Source organism: Vicia villosa, unplaced genomic scaffold (genome assembly GCF_029867415.1).
Source record: "Vicia villosa cultivar HV-30 ecotype Madison, WI unplaced genomic scaffold, Vvil1.0 ctg.000219F_1_1, whole genome shotgun sequence".
Taxonomy (NCBI): domain Eukaryota; kingdom Viridiplantae; phylum Streptophyta; class Magnoliopsida; order Fabales; family Fabaceae; genus Vicia; species Vicia villosa.
Window position 1 is genome coordinate 714,834 of NW_026705083.1, and position 27,832 is coordinate 742,665.

Here is a 27,832-nt window from a genome sequence, read left to right on the forward strand (position 1 = left end):
CCAAGAGAATCTGCAAAAGAAATAGTCTTTTTCTTTGGTACCCACATCTTCTTGGGTCCTTTCTTGTTAGTTCTCCTCAAGTTCTGATTGAACTTGGGTTTAACATTGTAAGCAGAAGGAGGAACAGCATGATAATTCTTAATATGAGTTTCATGATATTTCCTAGGTTGTGTCACATGCTTTTTGGTGTGTGTTATGTGAAAACTTTGAGCATGTGAAGTGTGCCTAATATCATGGGAGTGGCCATACTTGAACTGATCATACAATGGCTTGTATGTGATTTTCATTTCATCAACAGGTTCAAGTTTGTATGGGGTTTCACCCTCAAAACCAATGCCGACTCTTTTGTTTCCAGACACAGCATATATCATAGAAGCTAGCTGACTTCTGCCAATACTTCTAGATAAGAACTTCCTGAAACTTAAATCATATTCTTTCAGAATATGGTTTAGACTAGGAGTGGATTTTTCTGAATCAGAAGGAGATCCAACATTATTGGATAATTTTAAAAGTTTTTCTTTTAATTCAGAATTCTCCAACTCAAGCTTCTTTGTTTCAAATTCAAATAGCTTTTTCAGCTTTTTGTATTTGAGACTAATCTGAGACTTGAATTCCAGAAGTTCTGTTAGACTGGAAACTAACTCATCTCTAGTAAGTTCAGAAAATACCTCTTCAGAATCTGATTCTGATGTAGATTCTGATCCGTCATCTTCTGTCGCCATCAGCGCACAGTTTGCCTGCTCATCTTCAGAGTCTGAATCATCTTCTGACTCATCCCAGGTTGCCGTAAGACCTTTCTTCTTATGAAACTTCTTCTTGGGATTTTCTTTCAGAAGTTTTGGACATTCATTCTTGAAGTGTCCAGGCTCATTGCATTCATAGCACATGACCTTCTTCTTGTCAAATCTTCTGTCATCAGAAGATTCTCCACGTTCAAATTTCTTTGAACTTCTGACGCCTCTGAACTTTCTTTGCTTGTTCTTCCAGAGTTGATTTAGCCTTCTGGAGATCAAGGACAGTTCATCTTCTTCTTCGGATTCTGATTCTTCAGGATCTTCTTCTCTAGCCTGAAAAGCGTTAGTGCATTTCTTGATATTGGATTTTAATGCAATAGACTTACCTTTCTTTTGAGGCTCGTTTGCATCCAGTTCAATTTCATGACTCCTCAGGGCACTGATCAGCTCTTCCAAAGAGACTTCATTTAGATTCTTCGCAATCTTAAATGCAGTCACCATAGGACCCCATCTTCTGGGTAAGCTTCTGATGATCTTCTTTACGTGATCAGCCTTGGTGTATCCCTTTTCAAGAACTCTCAATCCAGCAGTAAGAGTTTGAAATCTTGAAAACATCTTTTCAATGTCTTCATCATCCTCCATCTTGAAGGCTTCATATTTCTGGATTAGAGCAAGAGCTTTAGTCTCCTTGACTTGAGCATTTCCTTCATGAGTCATTTTCAAGGACTCATATATGTCATAGGCCGTTTCCCTGTTAGATATCTTCTCATACTCAGCATGAGAGATAGCATTCAGCAAAACAGTTCTGCATTTATGATGATTCCTGAAAAGCTTCTTCTGATCATCACTCATTTCTTGCCTTGTCAGCTTTACGCCACTGGCATTTACCGGATGTTTGTAACCATCCATCAGAAGATCCCATAGATCACCATCTAGACCAAGAAAGTAACTTTCCAGTTTATCTTTCCAGTATTCAAAGTTTTCACCATCAAATACCGGCGGTCTAGTATAACCATTGTTACCGTTGTGTTGCTCAGCAGAGCCAGATGTAGATGTAGACTTTGCAGTTTCATCAGCCATCTTTTACTGAAGCGTTTTTCTCCTCCTGAATCTTTTCTAAACACGGTTAAGTGCTTGCACCTTAGAACCGGCGCTCTGATGCCAATTGAAGGATAGAAAAACACTTAGAAAGGGGGGGTTTGAATAAGTGTAGCTTTAAAAACTTGACCGATAAAAATAAATTGCACAGTTATTTTTATCCTGGTTCGTTGTTAACTAAACTACTCCAGTCCACCCCCGCAGAGATGATTTACCTCAACTGAGGATTTAATCCACTAATCGCACGGATTACAATGGTTCTCCACTTAGTCAGCAACTAAGTCTTCCAGAGTCTTCTGATCACACACTGATCACTCCAGGAACAACTGCTTAGATGCCCTCTAAGACTTTCTAGAGTATTCTGATCCACACGATCACTCTAGTTACAACCTGCTTAGATAACCTCTAAGACTTCCTAGAGTATTCTGATCCACACGATCACTCTAGTTCCTTACAACTTAATGTAATCAATTCTAAGAGTATTACAATTGCTTCTTAAAAGCTATAATCACAAACTGTGATATTTCTCTTAACGTTTAAGCTTAATCTCACTAATATATTACAACAGCAATGTAGTGAGCTTTGATGAAGATGAAGATTCTGAGCTTTGAATAGAACAGTGTTTCAGCAAGTTAATATTCACAGAAATTGTGTTAGTCCGTTTGTTTTTTTTTGTTAACCTTGCTTCTCATCAGAACTTCATATTTATAGGCGTTGGAGAAGATGACCGTTGAGTGCATTTAATGCTTTGCGTGTTCCGTACAGCATCGCATTTAATGTTATACGCTTTTGTCAACTACCTCGAGCCTTGTTCACGCTGTGTCTACTGACGTTGCCTTTAATAGCTTCTAACGTTCCTTTTGTCAGTCAGCGTAGCCTGCCACTTGTACTTCCTTCTGATCTGATGTTTGTGAATACAACGTTTGAATATCATCAGAGTCAAACAGCTTGGTGCAAAGCATCTTCTGATCTTCTGACCTTGAAGTGCTTCTGAGCGTGATACCATCAGAACTTCAGTGCTTCTGATCTCATGTTCTTCTGATGCTTCCATAGACCCATGTTCTGATTCTGCTTCGACCATCTTCTGATGTCTTGCCAGACCATGTTCTGATGTTGCATGCTGAACCCTTTGAGACAAAGCTTCTGAGCGCTGAATTATGCATACTCTTTATATATTTCCTGACAAGGAAATTGCATTGGATTAGAGTACCATATTATCTTAAGCAAAATTCATATTATTGTTATCATCAAAACTAAGATAATTGATCAGAACAAATCTTGTTCTAACAAAATGGTGGAGGAGGTGATGAAGTGAAGAAGATAAAGGTGAATTGTGGAGGTGATGGAAGTGAAAGGAGAGTGAAAGTGAAGAGAGGAAAAATGGTGGAGGAGGTGATGATGAATGGGCGTGGAGAGTGGTTCAGAGATGAAGATAATGAGAAATGAAGAGGGAATTGAGAGAGGTTGTGGAGATTGAGAGAAGGTGATTGAAGAATGGAGTGTGTAACCCTGAGATTGGAGGTGATGTTCTGTTTATATAGGTGAGCTGGTTGATAAATTCAGTTAGAGGGAAGAGATTCTGAGCCTTAGGATCTGAAGTCAGTTAGGAGAATTGGAGGGTGAGGATTGAGTTGGTTAGTTGTAACTGTCAAATTGGTTGAAATCTGTTTTTTCTGAGTTTTTTATTCTGTTAGAAGTTAGGAGGTAGTTAGAGATTGGTTTCAGTTTGTTATGACAGTTAGACACATGGTTAGAAATCAGTTAGGAAATGGTTCTGAAAATTAGTTGGAGGGTTGTTATTCTGTTTTGGAGGTTAGGATTCTGTTATTCTGGTTGTTACGAATGATTTGGGTTAGTTAGAGGTTGTACTAGGTTGTTAGAGGTGGTTAAATCAGTTAGAGAAATTAGGAAGAGGTTAGCAATTGGTTAGGACAGTTAGGTGTTTGTTATAATTCAGTTATGAGAAATTGAGGTTAAATGGCAGTTGGTAGACCTTGTGAACTTGTATGGCTTGTGGATTTTTATTTGGTTTTCTTCTTGAATGGAAGCAGGTCCAAGAATTACCAGCTAGATGTGGTTTTGCATTGGCTTTGAATTTGTTTTTATCTGATGCATTCTTGTCTATTTTTTTGTCTTGATGTAGGCTGGATGTGGAGAAGTTTGGCTTGACAGTAGCATATGGTACAAATGGAATTCACCTACTCTTGGCACACATATAGGATCATGGTGATGTTGAAGACTAAGTCCAAAGTAGTATTAGGAATTGATGCTGTAGAGAAATACGAAGTGGAGAGTGACTAGGCAATTGGAATGAAATTGAAAACTGAAGGGATAAGTCTAGGAAAAGATTCTTTGTGCAGCTTCTTTATATTTGAGAATGAATTAGAGATGGATTTGTAATAGGATCTGAATTTTGTTTTGATGGACACTTGTAAAGTGAGATACTTCCTTTGACTTAATGGAATCTTCTTTCCTTTTAATATGCATCTATTTAAATTCTCCAATATCTCTCCATATTGCAATATTGAGAACTCTAAACAACTTTGATTACTTGTTATCTCGGATCCACTTCGAACTTCAAATGAATAATTTCCGAATTATTTTGCCTCTTCAAAGAAACTCTTAGCTCAAATCAATTTACCGATTCACCCAAACTTGCCTTAATTACAAAGGATCCACAAATTATGATAGATAATCTTGATACATAAACAATTCCCCTTAAGAAATTTCCATAGTGATGAAACTTGAAGACATGAGACCTTAATTTCATCTTTAATCGATTAAACTCAATAAGCTTAAGCAATGAACAATTCGAACCCTAATATTTCAAGATCCTTGATCCCCAGCCAGATTTATTAATTAATGATGCATGTTATGTTAAATGCGTTACATGGTCTAGTGGATATATGCAAATGAATATGAAACTTAAGCAAATTATAAATAAAATTAGATAGGCAAATTTTGGGGTGCAACAAATGGGAGATGTTTTCAACTGGAAAGTAGGCTACTGAGAGCCTAAATGACAATCCAACCTTCAATACTGATGTTGAAGAGTCCTTCGAAGCAGAGATCACTGAAGATTTGAAGGAGAAAACTAGCGAGGCCACTGAAGACCTCAGGGTGAAACTTCAACAGATACAGATCTCTGAAGATTCCCCAGCTGGCGTCAACATGGTGAATATTAGACAACCTCTATGTGAGATTGAGGAATTGGAGAAGTGTCTGCTGAGGGAAAAGGGAAACTATGGAAGTACACAGACAGGTGGAAGTTTGAAAAGTGTCATGAGAAAAATGCGGGACGGATGCTAATGTGTCCTAGGTGCTCGATTATGCTGAATCGAAGGGTCCAAGCTAATAATGAAAGGGCCCAACGAAACAGGATGCAGCGACCTTGGAGAGATGGAAACCAATTGCTGAAGGTTTATCCAAGGCCAGAGGAAAGCTTAGTGAGTTTCTTGGTTAGATGTCACAAGGAAAATATAGAGATCGTTATGTGTCCCAGGTGTGGGGCAGTCTATGACAACCTCATGGCACAATCATTCGAAAGGATACTATATACCACTGGTTGGGAGACTCAAGGACTCCGTCCGAACATGTATGTGTTCGACAATCGAACACCATCAAAAAGGCCTGATAGTCCTCATCCTAAAGCTCGAAGAGTGACATTCAAACTTCCTGCAGACATACCCATGGATAGATGGACACAAGCTGGTGCAAGAAATAACAAATGGCGAAGTTGGGACGAAGATGGGCGAACTGCAATGGCTTATAGAAAGCAGTTCCAGGCATCAAATCAAGAGACATACAGGCAGGAGAATTATAAAGGAAGAAACCCAATGTCCAGATCTCAATGAAGAAGACACCAAAGAATGAAGAAAGCCCAGAAAGAATACAAGGCGAAGGAAGCTGGAGAGTCTAGTAGCACTAAAGTCCCAATGCAGGGGGCAAGGTCAAGCAAACCTCCGGTAGAATGCAAGCTATTCAATTCTAAAAACGAGAAAGAAGAAGAAAGGATGCAGTCTAGTCCTTGGAAAGAAGATGATAGGTTGACTAATGATTTCGACTCAGATGGAGTGTCATCCATGAACTTTAACTACAATGTGGTGTCTGTACTTCCTCGTGAATTTTACCAAGAAATGGAGGTTGAAGACTGTGAGGAAGATGATGCAGAAGAAATGGCGAAACACAGACCTGTGTGTTATTACGTGTTGCATAATGGGGCTGTCGAAGAGCAGAATGCATTTTTCAAAAGACCCGACCAAGGTATGAGGAATCATTTGAAACCCCTTTTTATAAGAGCTAAAATTGAAAACGTGGGCATTAATAAAGTCCTAGTTGATGGAGGGGCAGCAGTGAATCTAATGCCCCAATATATGCTGAAAAGGATTGGTATGTTCGATACCGACATAAGGCCTCATAATATGGTTTTGTCCAATTACGAAGGGAAGGTAGGACATACCTTGGGAGTAATTCAAGATAACTTAACGGTGGGTTCAGTCACAAGACCTACGATGTTCATGGTTATACCAGCAAAAGCAAACTATAATCTTTTGTTGGGAAGGGAATGGATCCATGGGGTTGTTGCAGTGCCCTCGACAATGCATCAAGGGCTTACTATCTGGAGAGAAGATGGTATAGTGGAAAATATTGAAGGTGATCAGAGTTACTATATGGCTGAAGTTAACCAAGTTAACAAGTCTAGCTTCGACAGAAACTTAGCCAACATAGGGCCATGCAATGCAGCAGGAGATATATACGCTCCAAATAAAAATGCTATGTATTATCTATCCTTACACCCAAACGGATTCCAGTGGAACAGAGAAATAATGGACGGTCCAGATGACACAGACCATTTACAACATGGTTGACAAAACCATTTACAAAGAGTCAGAAGTACCAGGCTCGGGGATACACTTTATCCCACAACCACCTGACGATGAAATACATGACGAACATGTTTCAGGCAAATAGGAAAATCAAAGATTAGACGCAATCTATGATGAAGAACCTTTGGGGTTTGAAAAAGATCCAATGGCGCCAAATATAAAAATGTTAGCTCAAGACCCACTCGAAGAAGTAAATCTTGGAGATGAATGTCGGAAAAGAGTGACATACATCAGTGCAAAGTTAGAACCAGCCCTAAAGTCAAAAGTTATTGCGTTGCTAAAGGAAAATAAAGATTGTTTCGCCTGGGACTATGATGAGATTCCTGGTTTAGGGAGAAATTTGGTCGAACTAAAGCTACCTATAAAAGAAGGGAAGAAGCCCATCAAGCAGACTCCTAGAAGGTTCGCACCAGAAATCCTCTCGACGATTAAAGCGGTAGTCGAAAGACTTCTTCGGTGCAAATTCATTAGGAATACGAGGTACGTCGAATGGATTGCTAATATTGTACCTGTAATTAAAAAGAATGGTTCTTTAAGAGTATGTATAGATTTTCGTGATCTAAATGCAGCCACCCCTAAAGATGAATATCCTATGCCTGTGGCAGAAATGTTAGTAGACTCAGCCGCAAGCTTCGAATATCTAAGTATGCTAGATGGATATTCAGGATATAATCAAATTTTCATTGCAGAAGAAGATGTGTCCAAAACAGCATTTCGTTGCCCTGGGGCAATAGGTACCTATGAATGGGTCGTTATGCCTTTTGGTTTGAAAAATGCTGGGGCAACCTATCAAAGAGCAATGAATTCTATATTTCATGATTTTATAGAAACATTCATGCAGGTGTACATAGATGATATTGTCGTAAAGTCCATTTCAGATGATAGTCATCTTGATCATCTCAGTCAATCATTCGAAAGAATGAGAAAACATGGCTTAAAGATGAATCCCCTTAAGTGTGCTTTCTTTGTGCAGGCCAGAGATTTCCTGGGCTTCGTAGTCCACAAAAAAGGGAATAGAAATTAATCAGAATAAAACGAGGGCTATTATGGAAACAAAGCCTCCATCCACGAAGAAAGAATTGCAATCTCTATTGGGAAAGATAAATTTCTTAAGAGGATTTATCTCTAATCTGAGTGGGCGTATGCAAGCTTTTCCCCCCTTACTTCGACTTAAGCAAGGAAGGTTCGAATGGCATGCTGAACATCAAGAAGCTTTTGAGAAAATAAAGCAATATTTGATGCATCCACCAATGTTGTCCCCCACAAATGGGACGAAGCACATGCGCCTGTATATCTCAGCTTCAGATAATACAATAGGCAGCATGTTAGCACAAGAAGATGAAAATGGTATTGAACGAGCCATTTATTACTTAAGTAGAGTACTCAATGATGCAGAGACTAGGTAAAGCCCCATAGAAAAACTCTACCTTTGTTTATATTTGTCTTGTATCAAACTCAAGTATTATATAAAGCCAGTTGATGTTTATGTTTCATCTCATTTTGATGTTATTAAACACATGCTATCCAAACCAATATTGCATAGTCGAATTGGCAAATGGGCTTTGGCCCTTACTGAGTACTCTCTAATCTTTCAACCTCTTAAGGAAATGAAAGGACAAATCGTGTCAGATTTCATTGTGGATCATGCAGTGGTTGAAAATCCTCAACAATATGTAGATTTGAAACCTTGGAAATTGTACTTTGATGGTTCAACACATAAACAGGGAAGTGGCGTTGGTATCCTCATAATTTCTCCTGATGGAATTCCAACAAAGCTCAAGTATAAAATTGAAGGCCCTCTATGTTCCAATAATGAAGCTGAGTACGAAGCACTAATTGCTGGACTTGAAGCCTTGTTGGATTTGGGGGCAACCAGAGTCGAAATTAAAGGAGACTCAGAGTTAGTGATAAAGCAACTGACGAAAGAATACAAATGTATCAAAGAGAATTTGATCATGTATTTTGCCATAGCAAATAGGTTGCTTAAAAAATTTGAATATGTGGATTTAAAACACATCTCAAGGGTAAACAATCAAGAAGCAAATGATTTGGCACAGTTAGCCTCAGGATACAAAGTATCAAAAGAAAAATTAGAAGAATTGGTCCAGGTAAGAGGCAAAGCAATGGCCACAAAATTATCCCCACGTGATCTGGAGAACTCACAGTTAGGCTTCGCCAACGAAGAGGAATTTGAAATCTTAAATATAGATTCCTTAGCAGATACAGATTGGAGGAGTCCAATTGTAAACTACTTGAGAGATCCTTCGACAGATACAGACAGAAAGGTTAAATATAGAGCCTTATCATACTTCTTGATGGGAAACGAATTGTTTAAGAAAACCCCTGAGGGAGTCTTACTAAAGTGTCTGGGCGAAGCTGAAGCATACTTGGCACTCTCGAATGTGCACAGTGGGGCATGTGGTGCTCATCAAGCGGGGCACAAAATGAAATGGCTTTTGTTTCGTTATGGGATGTATTGGCCCACAATATTAAAAGATTGCATAGAGTTTGCCAAAGGTTGTCAGGAGTGTCAAGAACACACAAGTATTCCGCATGCGCCTGCAATTGAATTGAGTTCAATTATCAAACCATGGCCTTTCAGAGGTTGGGCATTAGACTTAATTGGAGAAATCCGTCCCACATCATCCAAAGGCAAAAGATATATATTAGTGGGAATAGACTATTTCACAAAGTGGGTTGAAGCAATACCACTAGCCAATGTAGACCAAGAGGCTGTGATTGAGTTTATCCAAAAACACATATTATATAGATTTGGAATCCCAGAAAGCATAACCACAGACCAGGGATCAGTGTTTACTGGTCAAAAGATGCAAGAATTTGCGAAAGAAATGGGGTTCAAGTTATTTACTTCTACACCTTATTATGCTCAAGCAAACAGACAAGTCGAAGCAGCCAATAAAGTGATAGTTGGTCTGATAAAGAAACATGTAGGGAAGAAACCTAAGAATTGGCACAAAACCTTGGACCAGGCACTTTGGGCTTGTCGAACATCACCAAAAGAAGCCACCAATACTACACCTTTCTAGTTGACATTCGGACACGATGTAGTACTCCCAGTCGAAATATACTTGCAATCAGTCAGGATTTAGAGACAAGTGGAAATTCCTCCAAATATATATTGGGAAATGATGATGAATGAGTTAGTTGATCTGGACGAAGACAGGCTTCGAGCATTAGAAATGATAAAAAGACAGAAAGAAAGGGTGTCAAGAGCATACAACAAAAAGGTGAAAGGTAAAACATTTATTAACAATGACTTAGTTTGGAAAGTTATTTTGCCTATAGATCGAAAGAATCAAGCTTTAGGCAAATGGTCTCCTCACTGGGAAGGCCCTTTTCGAATCTTAAAAGTATTTTCAAATAATGCTTATGAGATAGAGGAGTTGGCAGAAAATCGTAGGATCTTAAGAGTGAACGGGAAATATCTGAAAAGATACAAGCCAGTCATGCATGAAGTGAAGATTGCAAAAACGTAAATATTAGACATAGATGTCGTAAGCCAAAATGGTAAAACATTCGCCAAAATGGCTTTATCTTTATGCAAGACAAATTAAGAAGACAAATGAGGTCAAAATACGTTCCATTACTTTAAGGTTTTAAAGGTACATCTAATTAAAATGATTGCATGATAGGCAAACCCAAGTTACAAAAACTACTACTAAAGTAAGTGTCCAAAATTATGGAGAGAAAGGATAAAAACAAAGATCCACAACGCCTCCAACAACGCCTCCAACAATGCCTCCAACAATGCACCCTTCAGTTAATCCTGTTTTGCAAACCCTCTAAGTTCAGAAGGGGCAAGCTTTCTGCTTCAAAAGGATCAAGGGATCCTCCCTTACGCAACTGTTTTACTATCCCTAGTTTTACAAACATGTGGATAGTAACCTTCCGTAGGGAAGACAAGAAGGTTTGCCTTGACGAGAGGCAGCAATAGCGACGGCTTCAGCAAGATGCTTGAAAATCATCAATGGTATGTTGATTTTCTTTCCCCGCAGAGCACAGAGCATGAACTCCAGGTCTTCCACCATGATGCTTTCCTGGTCTTCATTTCGCGGGCGAAAGTTGCCCACTAGAAGTTGATGCCAAATCCTACCGATGAGGGTGCTGAAGGGATTGTTATTCATGATGGCCCTCAAAAGGGAAGAAGTGCTCAGGGTGAAGGAGTTGTCAACGAAAACTTCTCCAGAGTTCTCACATCTCAGCACTTCAGAGATGAATGATGGAGAGATGGTAATGCGGGATCCACAAACTTGGGAAACAATTGTAGTTTTCCCTTCTGAATCTATTCGGAGAGATGAAAACATCCAGAAATCCGCCAGCATATTCGGATAAACGGATCCTTCTAGGATTCCTTGATAAACTTGTAACTGTTGGGTGGCAAACAATGCGTCAACGTTAATGCCGTTTTGATCGAACTCTTCAGTAGAGAGTTTGAATTCTTTCTTGATAGCAGATTTGATAGTGTTATAAGATAGAGATGTCATTTTTGCAAGGAAGTGTAAGAAAAAGAAAACCTTGATGAAAATATGGAAAGAGGATGAATAAATGATCAAAGTGCCAGGGTTTATATAGAGGACGTTGGTCTTGAGAAGTGGTTACGCTTTAAATTTTGATTGGACCGCGTGTGGTTTCCCCGAGGGAAGATATGGAGTCCGCCGTTTCTAGCCTTAGAAGTTGGAATGTAATCATTTTAGAAACTGATACACGCACGTCTTAATTAGACGTTTTGAAAAAGTTGTGTCATTATTTAATGACTATTACGGATAGTGGAGTAGAAACGTCAAATCAAAACTAAGTGGTTGCGAAGGGTAATCATGTCACGTATATACGCTATCGAGGTCATTATGATAGTTGAAAAATAGATGTTTTTGACAATTTAAGAATTGTTAAAATTTTTATGTGTAACATTGCATATTTGCATGATAAAATATATGGATAATTGAAAGACAAATCATACATATATTCATTAACTAGTCTGATTACAAAAGGTAGGACAAATGCAAAGCGAAAAGGCGTTACAAAGGTGATTACAATTAATTGAAGTCTTCAGGAAGATTATTCTTCATTTTGGAATATTGGGATGCCCATAGTGACAGACGGCGTTCGATTAGTGCTTGCTGTTTTTTCAGCTCTTCGATTTCTGGTACTAATTTCTATGCCGTTTCAAGATGTTGAATCCCAGTTTGCACCACTTCATCCAGCTCGTTCTGCTTGGATTGTTTGATTTTCTCTTGACGAGACTTGGAAATTTTAATCTTCGCTTCGAGACGTTCAATTTCCTGTTCCCAGGATTTGATGTCCGCTCCACAAGTTTCATACTCCTTATGGCGCTTTGCATGCTCAAGCTCGAAGGCACCAGTTCTGGTTGTTGCTTCATTAGCAGCATTCCACAAAGAACTATGAGAAGTTACTTTCGTGTTGAGTTTTTGTCAACATCTCGCTTTCGAAGGTTATCATCAGCTTGAAGTTGATCAAGCAGAGAAGTTAGTGAAACAATCACTTGGGAGACTTCTTCAGAAACCTGGAGTAGATCCACCTTCATTCAAAGATTGTTTAGTCCAAAACAACTGGTGGAATCTTTGCTCAGAACTTCGATAAGGTTGGTTTCAAAGAATTTATTCTTTATCTGATGAAGGAGGTTTGGAGTATCATTTCCCTTACCACTTTCCGCCAAAATGTTCGAAGAAGGTTCAACTATGATAGGCGAAACATTTTTGGTTTTCATCATAGCCTTGAGGAAGCTCACAGGGTCAGTATTCTTAAGTCGCTCCAATTCAGCAAGAGTGAGCGCAGCAGGAATTTAATTTGAAGTAGTCGCAGGGGCAACTATAGTCCCAAAGGCCGAAGTTTCATTGTTGCCTGGTGGAGGCAAACTAGAAGCTTCATCCATATTCTCATGTTCAGAGATAGTATCCTCACTCCCAGTTGGCTGCTCAACTACATTGCCGCTATTAGAATGTTGAGGGTTTTCTTCCATGTCTTCGTCTTGATGGGTAGGTGGAGAAGCGTCATTTGAATGACTTTCCTCAGCATGTATAGGTGAAACGATAGTCGCAATAGGTTGAATATCTTCGAGAACTAGAGAATGGACAGGAGACTTGCGTTGAGGAATACCTGTTGCATAAATTAAAATTTGTTAAGACAGGAAGTTGCAAAAAAACTTGTTTGTCGATTGAAGGACAAATGTATACCATGAAGGTTGTCAAGATCAATGTTGAGATTTGAAGTTTTGAGGTCAGAAGTAGCTGTGCCTACATCATCCTACATATACAAGGTAAAACGTAAACTTAGCAATTAAAGTTAAGTGTGAAGAATTGTTATATTTCAAAATCCAATACCTTGGTTGGGACATTATCTGAGCTCAAGTTATGACTTTCGACAACTGGGACATTACCAGCAATCTTTAAAGGTGATGCATCAGAAGATACCTTATCACTCGATGAAGTGAGATTTGAAGTCCCAGATCGCTTTTATTTGGTTAAAGAAATAGTAGCCTTTTGTCTTTTCTTCGTAGCTTGTCTGGTACGAGGAGGAGATTTATCCTCATCATCTGAAGCACTGGTGTTGGAAATTTTCCATTTCGGAGGTGTCGGAGGCTTCGAAATCTGAGAATATGCACGTTGAACAAAGTGAATAATATTCAGAATAAATGCACAAGTTAAAGTACAAAATATATACGTACCGTTGGTTTCTTGCCAGTAGTGGCAGAATCACTCCCACTTGCTTTGTTGCTTTTCGAAGCTTCAGCGCCCTTTTATGCAGCTGCCTCCTTAATAACTTTCTTTCGACTTACAGCTGTGAACAAAATAGAAGTCAGTATATAAGTAAGGAAAGAAAGTTAATCGAAGGATAGTCCAAACCCCAACCTTCAGGTATAGGAGTCAAAACACAAACGTGCTCAAGACTTATATGAAGATGTCCCTTGAAATTATCCAAGGTATGCTTAGTCGGAACCACTCGTTCAGCGCGTTTTTTAGATTGTTCGCAAAGGATTTTGGGGACATTCCCACACACAAACCAGTCTGGAAAAGGAGGACTTAGAGCCACACCAAAATCAACACTAGGTAGTGGAGGGAATTTTGGAGGATTGAGTTTGAAAGCCACTTCATAACGTTGTTCAGGTCGAACATACATGGGCAATTTCAACTTATCCAGTTTAGTAGAAAAATTTTCACGCAAAGTGACTGCAGCTTCACGAACGGTCCGACTAAGGTCATCAGGCCTGTAGATAGTTTCAAAGAATTTTTGAAAGGCTTGGATTTCTTTAATATGAGTCGAAGTACCTTTTTTGAAGTTCGCCTGCACATCAACAAAAGCTTCAGTTAGTTCTTGAGAAAGGCTTTCAGCATCGAAGATTTGCGTAGTATAATACTCTGTCCACCATTGATGGAAATCTATGGTAGAATAGAAGGCAGGCTCAAAGGAGATGGGAGAGAGGGTCGTGATGCCAACATACTTGGAGGTTTTGGACTCATATTCCTCTTCGGATGCATAGTGTGCAAACACATGTGATTCCTCTTGTCATACATGCATTTTGGTTTAAGCTGAACCAATCCAAATTGCCTTGATACAAGATTTGGTTGGTAGCAAAGGAGACAGCAATGACTCTTGGGGGATCGTAATCGATGGTACAACAGCTTAGGTGTTAGAAAAGCCTCCCAGATAACCATGGACTCAGCTTGCTGATCTGGAGAAGTTGCTGGAAATTCTCGAGTGAACCATTCAGGACCTACTTCTATTATTACAAATGGAGCCATAGAAGGACTAAACTGATAACGTTTAGCGAACATCATCATGTACGCTCGAAAAGTCTCACGAAGCTTTCCTGGTTCTTCTTTGGGAGTTAAGTGAGCTAGTCAAGTTCCTTCGACTGTTCGATTTTTGATTGCCATATCTTCTTCATCCATGATACCTCTGCGTGGGAGATAAGCTTCGAAAGTAGCATTGAGCCATAGCTGCAATAACCAGAAAGGGCCAGCGAAGAGGAGAGATCCTGTTTTATAATCTTTGACGAGATCTGTTGCTTCGCCAAGATTTTCGTAAAGGAACCTTAAAATTAACTGGCTTAAGTTTAACCTTTTTCCAGCATTTATTTGGTTAGCCATGCAAAGATACCTCTTTTCTACTTGGAGGGACCTAGAACAAAAAACGCATCTCAAAAGCCGGAGTGCTAGAAATGCGATATGCTCTTCATCTGTGACTTCAGTAGTCGTTTGGACATGGTATCTCTTGATGATAGCAGTGTAGGTGGCTTTAACTTCGTAAACTGAATGGTATCAATATCCATGAAGTTGGGATCGAAGACTTCTCCAGTTGGTCGAAGCCCTGTGATAGCGGCCATGTCAAAGAGAGTGGGGGTAATCATTCCACAAGGAAGGTGAAAGGTATTGTGAGAAGCATCCCAAAATTATACTGATGCTACTAACATAGTTCGATTATATTCTAAACCTGTTTTGGATAATTGAATTAGATCATAAATCCCTGGTTCTTTCCAAAACGAAGCCTTTTGGTTTTCTACCTTCGTCAACCAAGCATAATACAGGTCAGAATCTTTTGCTAAGGGGATTGATCTAAATACTTTTAGGAAATTGGTCGCATAATTCAACCTAATTTTCTCTAAGGCTACGGTGGCCTCAGTCGAAGCGTCATCTACATTGGCAGTTTCAGCTAAGATTAAGTTACCGTCTTCGTCTATTTTGTTATTGCTAACTAAGGGCCTAGTCTTATAATAAGCAGGAAAGAATTTAACCAGGGGAGAACTACTTACTCCAGGTAAAGGACCCATAAAAGCATGAATTTTTCCAGAAAGATCAAAGGGAATGATTACCTGAGAAGTGTAGATAGCACGATTTTCTGCTACGTTTGGGTCTGGAATGTATTGTTGGTTACCTATCTGTGTGGGGCGTTGAAACCGTTGAACGGGTTGGAGAGCATTTGAAGCTTCCAATGTGGAAGTTTGAATGGTAGAAGACGCCATAGATAGGTTTACTTCAAGAATTAGGTTAAAAAACTAAAAAGGGTTTTCTATGTTTAGTTGCAGAAGAATGAAAGATGAAGTTGTGTGAAGGCTAAATGTTTAAGTATTTAAAGGTTTAGTAAGAACCCTTTCAAATCTTTTGAATAAAGGTCAAAAGGACACGCGGCAAGAGATAATTTAATCTAACGGCGGTCGAACAGTTGTTAGCCTTACTCCTAGTATCTAGGAGCAATGATCACAAGTGATGACAAAACACGGGAATGCACGTTTTGAAGATACGTTTTTTGAAAATGACAAGACGTTTTGAAAGATGAGTCATAAATGATTATGACGTTAGTCAGGTGTCTTGGAACTCTAAAAAATGAGTAAAACGAAATCTCATCAAGACAAGAAATGCCTATTTCTCTTGTTTTTCGAAACAGACATTTATTGGGGGCAATTTGTTAGCTAGAGATTTCGATTGAAGAAAATGTTCTTTGAAGAAATTAGAGTTCGAAGAAAAATGGCTTCTTATGGCCATTTCCAAGAATAAATGGCTCCTGATGGCCATGTTCGAGGATGTTATTTAAGTTGAAGTAAAGATGATGGAAATCGAAGCTGAATCGAGATAAATTGTCTTTGGGACTTAAGCGTTTTCTCGAAATACAAAGAGTACTGAAGCTTGGCGTGTTTCGTGGCATCCTCGTCAAAGATCACATTGCCACGTATCGAAAGAGAATTCAGGCGGGAGGATTTGAATTTCAAAACATTCTGTGTAACCGAAAAGGGACAGATGGCGCCCCAGGGATTCGAAGCGTATGCACGTGAGCAACGTGGCATTTCGTTAGTGTAGGACCGTTAGGGTCGAAATTAGTATAAATAAGGGTCTTAATATCAGGATCCGGTGTGTTCATTTTGTACAAATCACTCACAAAAGTACTCAAGTATCAAGTGTTAAGAGAAAGAGTTCGCTGAGAAATGTACTTATGACACCAACACCATTTTAAATATGTTTGTATTCATCTTTATTCTAGTATCTTTCCAGTATTTTTATCTTTCATTCAGTTTTATTTCGAAGTCTTCTTCATTTACCGCTATTTTACATTCCTGTACTTTACATTCTTGTACTTTACATTTCTGCACTTTATATTTCTTTCACATTTCGTTAAAGTTATATTTACGTGTATAACAAGTTTATTTCGCAAGATTATTCACACAATCACACCATAAACAAGATTCGAAGCAAAAACCAACAAATATGAACCAAATTATATCGAAAGACAACTATTTTACTATGTCCTAGGATCAATCTAGTCGATCCTGCGAGTAACCAAAGTATAAACTATAGTTTGGAAGACTAGCGGTTGTTTACCGGAAATCACCGTAAACAATCGATTAAGTTGTTTTTTTTACTACTGCTTTAATAATATAAATATTCAATGGCTAAGACTAATTACCAGCAATCTGCTGCTAACTTTTTGTTTTTGCTTATTTATTTTTATTCAATCTCCAAAAAATGTATTATTCATGTTCTTCAAAATTTCATCTTCCTTATACTTGTCAATGTTATCATCATCTTTCACTTTTTTTTTTTAAATTCATCTATCTAAAATAAAATATATTCATTTTAATAAGATAATTCATCTATCTAAAAAAAATTTCATTTTATCTTCGATGGTTTGTCCAGTCTGTATGGATCTTTTCGCTAGTTAAAGTAAGATTTTTTATTTTCAATTGACCAATAACTAGTAAGAGACCTGTGCTCCCGCACGGGTAATTTAATTATGATATTGTATAAATAATTAAAAAAATATAATAATTTAGAATCTTCAAATAATAATCATGAAATAAAAAAAATAAGAACAAAATATTTGTTAATGTGATAACACATGAATGAGTATAAATGTCATAACACTTAGATAGTATCAAATACAAATGTAAAATTTTATATAAATGCATAAATTTGAAATGATTTCCTTTTTTAAAATAAATAGTATTCATATAGATTTAATTATATCAAATAATCATACACAAAGAAGAAAAAATATAATTATGAGATGGAGAAAAAATTAATATTTAAAAACAAAGATTTGTCTCTTAATCTTAAATTAAAATAATAGTTGATTAAATTAAAATAAATATTGTTTTGTTAGTGACCCGTGCAATAAATACATTTTTAATATTATTAAAATTAAAAAATACATTATACTATCGTGCAATTGATATGGTATAAAATTATTTAAATACAAATAAATTTGAAATGAATTACTTAATTATTAAATAATTAAACAAAGAAAAAAATTGACAGACGGAAAGAGAATAAAAAAGAATTTTAACATTTAAAAAATATGTATTATGTTAATAGTGACCCGTAAAATTTTAACATTTTAACAAATCAATGGAATCAAGACCAGAAATTACAATCGCTTTTGTGTTAACTCTAACCGCCCCAAGTGCTAAGTAGTGTTTGTTTGTCTTGTTAATCAAAGTCTGCACGAGTCCATTAATATTAATTGGTATATAATTTATTTATATGTATTTGTAAATATGAATGATAAATTTAATTATATCATGCATAATATGTGTTTTTCTAATGAAACAATAATCTTTTAACTCTAACCACTACTTTTTAGTCTGCTGCTTAGCATTCATCTCTGCTAACAATTTTTTAATAACTATTGTTAAAATCTTAAATTTTAAGATAATATTTTAGAGATATGTCTAAAAAATTATAAATAATAACTTAATTAAATTATAAATATTCAACTCACAAGGAAGAAGTTTCTGAATTCTATGTCAACAATCTTACTAATTTAAATTATTTTACCTAGTCTGAATATGGCCACAATCTAAGTCTTCAGTGATAAATATTTAATTTGGTATTCCACTAAAATTGTAAATAAATGGTTAGAAAAGGAAAGTATTTGCTTTGATGCAAAAATGAGATAGGAAGAAGTGAAGGATAAAGGCTATTCGTGTATGCTTTTGCCAACTGTTAATAAGTAGTTTCACGTAAGGACAAGAGTTATTTCTCTAACCAAATATCATTATGTAGTGCTTTACACTTGAAACAAAGCTGAAAACGTGAGAACATCGTCAAACATCCCACTATGGGAACTTCCTACTTCCCCTTAAAACATCAAACCAGTAGAAGAGATGTTCTCTACACCCAATGACTTGTCTTCAATCACCTCTAACTGGCCATTGCAAAGATAATCCAATGTTTTAGCAGAAAATTCAGCAAAAACATTCAAAAAATCAGTAGCCAAAAATCATCTGATGGTGATTCTCTTATACACAACGTCCATCATATTTGGTGATGCTCTATTCCCAGTACCAATATATTCAGAGACCGCACCACAAATAAACACTCTACAGAGAGGCCGTAAAGCGGTAGAATAGTCCTCTTAAATTAAGCTTGTTCAAATTCATATTCAAGACAGAGAGATATTTTTAATATACTAAATTTTATAGTACTATAATTTTATTTGAATGACAGAGAATCTCACACAATTGTGATATTTTGAGCAAGCTTATTAGGAGGAATTGATTCATTCAATTGATTGGAGCTAAGGTCACTGAAAATTTGATAATAATTAGTGGATGATAAGTGCAATTAGAGTTCACATTAGACTTTATTTCAAAAATATACAAAAAAAATTTACCTTGTCACAAACAATCACTTCTCTTAATGTATAACTTACGTATAAAGAAGAAGGTTCGGTATCAAGCTTAAATCAGGAATTGGTCCTTGCAAATTATAATTCCTAAGGCTCCTGATAGTACAAAGAAACAAACAACATTGACTCCAAAACTTTCTCATAATCACATAGACATTAGTATCTCAATTTGATACTTCACAAAAATTAAGATAAAGGGTCTAGAATAGAACTTCAAATTCATTCCTTGAACTGGAAAAATTGACTTACAATTTGACCAGTTTTGATATTTATACTGCCACAAACCATCCAACACAGTTATGACAAAATTCCATGGTTGACTTACAATTTGACACAGTGACTGTTTTTGCCTACACTTTGCATTGTTATTCATGAGTACAATTGTTACAGTATTAGCAGCACTGGATAATTATGATGACAATGTGAATGGCCGAACAATAATAATGTGTCATTTTTGGATCTTATTTGTAATTAATGAAATTGTGTATTTAGATAAATTAAAGTCTATAGTGAAGCTACCAAGGTCCTTAGTTTAATAAAATGTCTTGTATTGTATTTAAATTGTTGGCTATGTTATTGTTCTCTGTTGGTAATTAGACGCTAAATTTTGAGAGACTGGCTTTTTTTTTCAATTAGAGAAATTGAAGGGATTTCATTGGAGAATAAGAGAGGAAGAAATATTGAATTCACAATAGACATTAGTGTTGTATAGTTAAATTAAAATGGTTTTAAAGGTCTTTTTCCCAACGTTCATATATAAAAACTGCAAAAGTTGAAAGCAAACAAAAAATGAAAATTTTGGATATGCAAAATGGTGTGTAAGGAGTAACTGATATCAGTGATAAAGCATTGAAGGAGCTTACAATGCTCAACCCAGTAAATGAGCTAATGGTTGACATTTGGGGACTTTGCTGGCCTCCAACTCCTAGCTGTTGTTCCTGCTCTTGCTCCAGCTCCCTCATAACTACAATTTAATCATATGTGCTGAGTCCCCGAGTCAATCGCAAAAACATAACATTGATGTTAAATGGGAATTATCATGTAATCTTATACTTTTCAACATGAAGGCATGCTATCTTACCTTTTTAATGAGGAGGATATGAAAGAAGAAAAGCAGAACAACAGGTAAAGTAACAATCATAGCCAGTTGTTGAGCCACTGCAAAAGCTCAAAATACACCAGTCATTCAGAAAATATGCCAAAGAATGAGTAAAGAAATGGTAAATCAGAAAATCATACTCGGCAATGAAGACCAAAGTGATTTACATACTTGTCGCAAACTCTCCAATGCTTGATGTATTTGAAGACCTGAAACAATATTATTCAATGATATAAACTTTTATCATCTAGTCATTTCAGAGAAAGTACGAATATGACATTGAAAGTTTGATTGTAAAATCATCTTTTCCATTTTTACAGCCAATAGAGGGAAAATAGGTTCCTAGGCCTTATGCCAATTAGCTTTACCAACATCTATTATTTTCTTTTTCCCTCAAAATAATTTAGTAACATTATTTGAAAGTTTGAAGAGATTCACTACAATAGATGCATCTGACTGCACAAAATTGCAAACCCAAAAAAGTTTAGTCACTTTTCTGGTCCATGGCCTGATTACTTCCATATTCACCTTTGTCATCTCTACCTACAAATTATTTTTCAAACAGGGCACATATTGAAACAAAAAAAGTAGGGAAGTAAAGAAATTTAGACATCTTATCGTGACTATGTACCTGCTCATCAACAACTTGAGCTGATAATGACTCTCTGGATTGATCAATATGTTGGAGAAGGCTGACCCGGGCTGTAGCGGCAACAAACACACTCATAACAACTTCTAAATCGCATAACCATGCTTGCAACAACATTGATCAGAACAAATACTGATCGGTCAAAACAATAATGCTAAGAACCAATAACCGTCTCAACTTCTAGGGTATACTTCAAGGCAAAAGTGGATCTGGGGAATTTGGTGAGAGGGAAAGTGATTTTGAATTTATGAGACCAACGAACAGATCTGAGAAGAGGAGTACGAAAATGGTTTAGATTTTTCATTGGAGGTGGTGGCCGTAGATAAGGTGGAGAAAGGAGACAACAGCGACGGCGGCGGTGTTAGGGTTTGAAGAGAAGAGAGAGCAAATTAAAAACAGGAAAGAGAAGAGGGAAGGAGAGAAAGAGAGAAACGTGAGAAAATGGTGAAAAACGTTTCTTTTCTCTCTCTCTCTGTAAGTACAACAATTCAAAAACTGACCAATGAGAACACAACGTTTGGCATGTAGTATTGTTTAATTTGTTAATTACGTGAATAACCTTTTGTAAGGGTAAAAAATTTATCTTAGAAGGATAAAATAGTCAGTTTGGTCAATACTTTATTAATGGGTAGATAGTAGATAATAGATTTTGATTTTCGATTCATCAAGATTTTTTTTTTATTTTCGGTTTAACAAGTTCTGGTTGCATTTTTCAGTTCAATTCCAATTCATCTGCGCGTTTCTCATTTGGATTTCACACTATTTTTAGATTTTGAATCTCTGAATTTATAAGGTTTAGTTTTGATTTTCGTTTCGGTTCAGCAGCAAGTTCCAGTTTACGTTTCTTTCTGGTTTCGCTAGCTATTTCGATTCAGCAAGTTCAAACTAATAAACTCGAGCATCATTGAGAGGAAAATACATGTCAAACTAATAACTCATTCATCCATTTATGTTATTCTTCACTTTTTAAATCTATAATTTAATTTATTGTTTTTTTTCATTTTCCTAAACAATCAACAATTTCAATTTCACAATTGATTTGTAGATTTGTTTTTTTAATCAATATTGAATATATTACCAAATATTTACATGACCAATTCAATTCAAATAAGTTAATTGAATCATATAATTAAAAGAGTAATTGATGACAAAATTTAAACTAGGGTGGAGAGAATATTTCACAACAAATTTTCAATAGTCTTATAGCTAAACCTGGATATTTTTCTCTTAGTAGGTTCATCACTTAATCAGATTTTCATGAAAGTTGGAGAGATAAAAAGAGAAACAATTCATGAATGGTGGTGGAGAGAGAGAGAAACAATTCAGATTTTTAAGTTAAATATAATTTATATATTATATAATATCAAAATGATATGATTTACCTACTATTATAGATAAAATTTATAACTTTTTTATGGTGAACAAAAAATCATTTGCCCAGATTAAACGCGACTGTAATAATCCCCTTTTCATTCACTTACATGTGCGTACAAAAGAAATTTCAACCAATGGAAACACGTTCTTTTCTTATCTAAAGGACAAGAGCTAGAATTAATACTTTGCAAAAGAATATTAAATTCACACAGTCAATTTCCTTCCATACAACAATTACTAATACACATACATTGAATATAAAGCAGCTATATGACATAACTAAAGGTAGGGGATATCCTAAACATAGAAAAAAAATAACTAAATGTAAAATAGAGCACAGGAGAAAGCACTACACATTCTATTGTTCCTCTTGGTATCATAATAATTACTGCTACAATTGATAGAAAAAAGGAAGTCATATTAAAAACTAAGAACACAGAGAATTTTGGTCCTGGCAAGACTGAATGCCCAGAATTGGTAGAAATATTAGTAGAATTCCACCAAGAGGAAGTCATGTTATTGTTCACATCATTGTCATCAAAAGCACTAACCTGATAAATTCCACCAGGGGGACTCAGAGCTGATTGATACATGGCTGTTGCAACAAGAGTCGCAGCTATCAACCAACTGTTACGTTCCTCCTCTGATATATTATTTCTAACGCGAAATATAAAAGTTACCACTTTATGTCTAATGGTGGTATTTGATCTGAGTTTATGTGCAAGTGTGGGAGCATCGGTGATTTGTGAGTTCGATTTGGCTCCAGCAGACAACAATATATTCCTTATATCTACATTGGCTACCATGTCCAATGCAGTTTTGTTCTCCAAGTTCTTTACCTTTAAATTTATCCTTGTCTTTAACAACAATCCAAGTGCCTTTACTACCTAGTCATTAATGAACAAAACAATTGTAAGGACATATACTATGAGAATGTCATTTTCATGTGAGAACATGAGAATGAATCTCAACCATTAGATTTTAAAATAAATGATGAAGATTATGTGTCATTCTTTTTTCTCTCTCCTCCATTACCTCCAACTCTAAAAGCACAAACATCTTCTCTGCAACTCACCACCACGCTTAACACGGTTTCTCCCAATCAAATATCTACACCTAATCCTTCTTTAGCCAACCCTCCACTATCTCTTCCATTGACCTCCTGAGCACAATACACCATCTTTAAGCCTCATCAACTCTTAATTTCCACACATATTCCTGAAGCCAAATTTCTCCTCTCCTTTGTCTATCGATCCTATTAATGAACTACGAGATCATAACTAGAAAATGAAAGACGTATATCACACTTTTATTGAAAATAAAATGTGGGATTTAGTTTCATGTTCTTCTAATTTTGATACTATTTGAAGTTCGTTGATTTTCAGGCATAAGAAGGAAGATGACGATTCATTTAAAACGTACAAGGCTTGGTTAGTATGTAATGGTTCCAATCAATATAATGATGTCGATTGTGGCGAAATTCTCAGTCCACTAGTTAAAGCATCAACTATAAAGACACTTCTAAGTATTGTTCTTTCAAAATCATAATGTATTCGTCAGTTATATGTCAAAAATGCATTCTTAAATGGAAATATTAATGAACTCATGTACATGTACCATCCTCCCCGCATTTTCTAAATTCAACACCCTGGTCATGTGGTTTTCTAAAGATGTCTCTTTATGGTCTCAAACAGGCGCCCCGTGCTTAGTACCAATGTTTTACTAAAATTGTTTCTATTTTGAGTTTCTCTCATAGTGTATGTGATCACTTCTTATTCATCTACCATGTTGGAAATGACAAAACCTATACTCTTCTTTATGCGCACGTTATCATTTTCAATGCATCATCCAAAATTCTTTTCCAATCTATTATGTCTAAACTAAGTTCTGAATTTTCTATGAAAGATTTGGGTGTTGTAACCCAAAATTTGTCCTCTTGATTTTAATTTTAATTGACTTATTACTTCACAATCATTTGCATCATATCATTAGGACATTCAGATAATTTGCATTCATTCATTTTTCACATCTTTTTAATTCATAATATTTTTTGATCATTTTTACTAACATTTTTAATTTATAATTTTAATTTTAATTCAATTTTAATTTTTAAGTTGAATCTCTATTAAGATTGTAAATCGTTTATGTTTCTATTATATTTTTGTCTTTAGTTTATTATTTCTTTTTTGTAGGTGTAAATAAGAAAATTATACCCTGTACCCCAACAATTATCCCTATATCCCAACAATTTTAAAAATATTCCAATTTTGTCCTTTTCTATTTTTTTTACTTTTAATTTTTAATTTTTTTAATTTTTACTGTTTTTCGGTAATTGGCGAAAGTTTGGAAGTAATACGTAAGCCAACCGGATAACTCAGTATGCAGAGTTCTGGTCAGTAACATAATAAACCGGATAACACAACTTCATAAGTTCCGGTTTTAGCTTTACCAACCGGATAACCCAGAGTGTGTGATTTTCGGGTTTTATCATTAGTCATTACCAACCGGATAACCCTTTGTGGTGATTTCCGGTTTTTAACACTACCAACCGGATAACCCCTCTATGGGTATTCCGGTTCACTTTTTTTTACAAATTATTTATTAAGTTTATTTAATTTTAATTGCCAGGTGTGGATCCTCCTTTGATGAAATGCGACGTAAATCAGACATGCGTGGATACAACAAATGCTTTTGTAACTGGTCAAAAAATTTCTACAAGAGAAGAGGCGATAAGTTGGATTAGGGAGGTTGGAATCAGGAATAAAGTGACAGTTATGATAACTCGTTTAGATACCAAAACAGTCAAGAGAGGAAGAAGTGACAAATTAATATTTGGTTGTGATAAAGGTGCAAAATACAAAAAAAAAACAGATAGTGAAACCCAAAGTGCTAGTAAGAGATGTGGTTGTCCTTTCAAAATCAGGTCAACACCGTCGAAAGATGGTTTTGGATGGAAGATCGATGTAAAATGCGGAGTACGCAACCACAACTTACCTGATAGATTTAAAGGTCATGCTTTCGTAAGTCGACTAAATACATATGATAAGCAACATATTGTTGATTAGAGAAAACGCCATGTTCCACCAAGACACATATTATTGTCATTGCAAGAGCGTGACCCGGAGAATGTCACTCGAATCACGCAAATATACAAACATAAGAGTAAGATACAAAAAGACATGAGGGGTCCCAGAACAGAAATGCAACAATTGCTCAAGTTGGTTGAAGAATCAGGTTATGTTTACTGGAGTAGGAAAAAGGATGAGTCAGAAGTTGTGAGAGATATTTTCTGGGCTCATCCAGAATCAGTGAAGATGTTGAATATGTTTCCTATTGTATTGATTATGGACTGCACATACAAGACAAACAAGTACAGCAAACCGTTGTTTGAAATAGTTGGTATGACATCAACTAAATTAACATTTGCTGTTGCATTTGCCTATATGGAATCTGAGCAAACAGAGACTTTTTGTTGGGTATTGGATAAGTTGAAACAGTTATTTATTAAGCAGGATTTTTGTCCTCAAGTAATATTGACTAATAGAGATCTTGCTTTAATGAAAGCCATTGAAACAGTATTTCCAAAGACAACTAATTTGCTTTGTCGATTTCACATCAACAAAAATGTGAAATCAAAGTGTAAGGAGTATGTTGTGGATAATATGCGAGAAACTGTGGAGAAAATGTGGTATGAACTTATAAGGGCTAGTGATGAGATGGAGTACCACCAAAGATCGAAACAACTTGAGGATGCATGTGTTGACTCCAAAGATTTTATTGATTATGTGATTGACACATGGTTGACACCGCATAGACATCGATTTGACGAAGAATGGATCAATCAAGTGTTACATTTGGGCAACACCACAACTAATAGTTATGTTTATGTGATTTTATCGACATTGTTTCTTTATCTTAATATTACATATAATTAGTTGTTTTGTTTTATTTAAAGGGTGGAGTCTGCGCATTGGAAACTTAAGCAAATGTTAGAGAATAGCTTAGGTGATTTATGCAAATGTTGGGAGGCTATGAATGACAATATCAAGATACAAGTGGGCAACATCAGAGCTTCATTTCAGAAGAGTTTTTATGAAGTTGAGCATGCACACACTAGTCCTTTTTATTCAAATTTGTGTGGTTCAGTATCAAGATCTGCATTGAGGCAGATTGCTGAAGAGTGGTTGAGGATTGACATGGTAGGTACAGATACGCAAAAGTGCGGATGTACCCATAGAAAATTATATGGGTTACCATGTGCTTGTGAGTTAGGGAGATATACATTGAGTGGTGAAGCGATGCCAATTGAGGCTATTCATATTCATTGGAGAAAACTAAGTATGGAAGATAATCAATATGTAGATGCAGATGATGGATCAGAAATAGACATGACAAATGCAATCGATGAAATTTGGAAAAGGTGGAGGTCACTAGATGTTGTCGAAAAAAGAGCATTAAAAAGCAGAGTGTGTGAGATTGCTTATCCGACTACAACAAAGATGTGTCCACTGCCTGAAAAAATTAAAACCAAAGGAGGGGTTAAGAAGAAAGAGAGGAGACTTGTGGAACATGATGTTTATCGTGATCCTTTGGGATATGAGTATGTTGATCAAGCACATTCGAGTTCTCAAAAATCTTCAAAGAGGTTATGTTCACAACTATCCCAAACCTCAAAAAATAAAGAATTTGATAAATACATTGTACAATTTCCAGATTACATCAGACCATTTATTGATGACATTGTTGATGTAAGAGATGATGGAAATTGTGGGTTTAGAGCCATTGCGTCTTTGCATGGTTATGGCACAAATGGATGGTCAATGGTTCGTCGGGATTTGGAGAAAGAAATTATAGTTCCTAGAAGCAAGTTGTATGAGGATTTATTTGGTAAACGCCTTCCAACTGTGAGATCATCGTTGGTGATCGAAACTTTAGGACAACAACCACCAAATGAATGGATGACGTTACCTGATATGGGCTATGTAATAGCTAATCGGTATAACGTTGTTCTCGTCTCATTAGGTTACCCTAGTTTGAGTTACTTTCCCATGACGAGTGCACATTCACCTAATGCATCTATTTAATGCATTGGGTTTGTAAATGGAAACAATTGGGTTCAGGTAATTAGTAACACAACTTTGTATATAGGTAATTAATAACACAACTTTGGAAACCATTGATTTTCTTATGATATTTATTTTATATGCAGGTAAACATGAATGAATGAGGATGTGACACCGTATAATACCTCGCCAAATAATCATCGTCTACCTCATATGGTATGGTGGAAAACACGGCTTGGGTAGCATCGTGGGCTCGAATCACCCGCAACACA

The 27,832-nt window shown here is 36.2% G+C and overlaps 2 protein-coding genes and 1 long non-coding RNA gene across 6 annotated transcripts; 1 reads left to right on the top strand and 2 right to left on the bottom strand.

The window, feature by feature from the left end:
* Positions 1-17,843: 17,843 nt before the first annotated feature.
* On the bottom strand, positions 17,844-21,608 carry LOC131625542 (uncharacterized). 4 transcript variants are annotated; one of them, XR_009290884.1, is made up of 4 exons: positions 21,106-21,608; positions 20,615-20,683; positions 20,457-20,533; positions 17,844-20,359 (listed from the first exon to the last, which is right to left on the bottom strand). It is a non-coding gene; the product is annotated as an uncharacterized LOC131625542 (long non-coding RNA). The 4 variants fall into 4 exon arrangements; XR_009290881.1 differs by having other exon boundaries at positions 17,844-20,339; positions 20,646-20,683; positions 21,106-21,607; XR_009290883.1 differs by having other exon boundaries at positions 20,646-20,683; positions 21,106-21,607.
* A 1,168-nt stretch (positions 21,609-22,776) lies between these two features.
* LOC131625558 (uncharacterized) lies at positions 22,777-23,677 on the bottom strand. Its single transcript, XM_058896412.1, has 3 exons — positions 23,612-23,677; positions 22,887-23,384; positions 22,777-22,794 (listed from the first exon to the last, which is right to left on the bottom strand). The coding sequence occupies exons 1-3, from the start codon at positions 23,675-23,677 to the stop codon at positions 22,777-22,779; spliced, it is 582 nt and encodes a 193-aa protein (XP_058752395.1).
* Positions 23,678-25,060: 1,383 nt separating this feature from the next.
* Positions 25,061-27,581, top strand: LOC131625559 (uncharacterized). Its single transcript, XM_058896413.1, has 4 exons — positions 25,061-25,064; positions 25,126-25,517; positions 25,563-26,344; positions 26,453-27,581. Exons 1-4 carry the CDS (start codon positions 25,061-25,063, stop codon positions 27,579-27,581), a joined length of 2,307 nt encoding a protein of 768 aa, XP_058752396.1.
* Positions 27,582-27,832: the final 251 nt, after the last annotated feature.

What these genes read in the sequence shown, in the direction of transcription:
- LOC131625558 (XM_058896412.1), bottom strand. Translation starts at nt 23,677, where the DNA reads ATGGTGTATTGTGCTCAGGAGGTCAATGGAAGAGATAGTGGAGGGTTG. An exon ending in TGGCTAAAGAAGGATTAGGT is followed by an intron (nt 23,385 to 23,611) that starts GTAGATATTTGA and finishes ATTAATGACTAG; the next exon opens with GTAGTAAAGGCACTTGGATT.
- LOC131625559 (XM_058896413.1), top strand. An exon ending in GATTTAAAGGTCATGCTTTC is followed by an intron (nt 25,518 to 25,562) that starts GTAAGTCGACTA and finishes ATTGTTGATTAG; the next exon opens with AGAAAACGCCATGTTCCACC. An exon ending in GAAGAATGGATCAATCAAGT is followed by an intron (nt 26,345 to 26,452) that starts GTTACATTTGGG and finishes TTTTATTTAAAG; the next exon opens with GGTGGAGTCTGCGCATTGGA.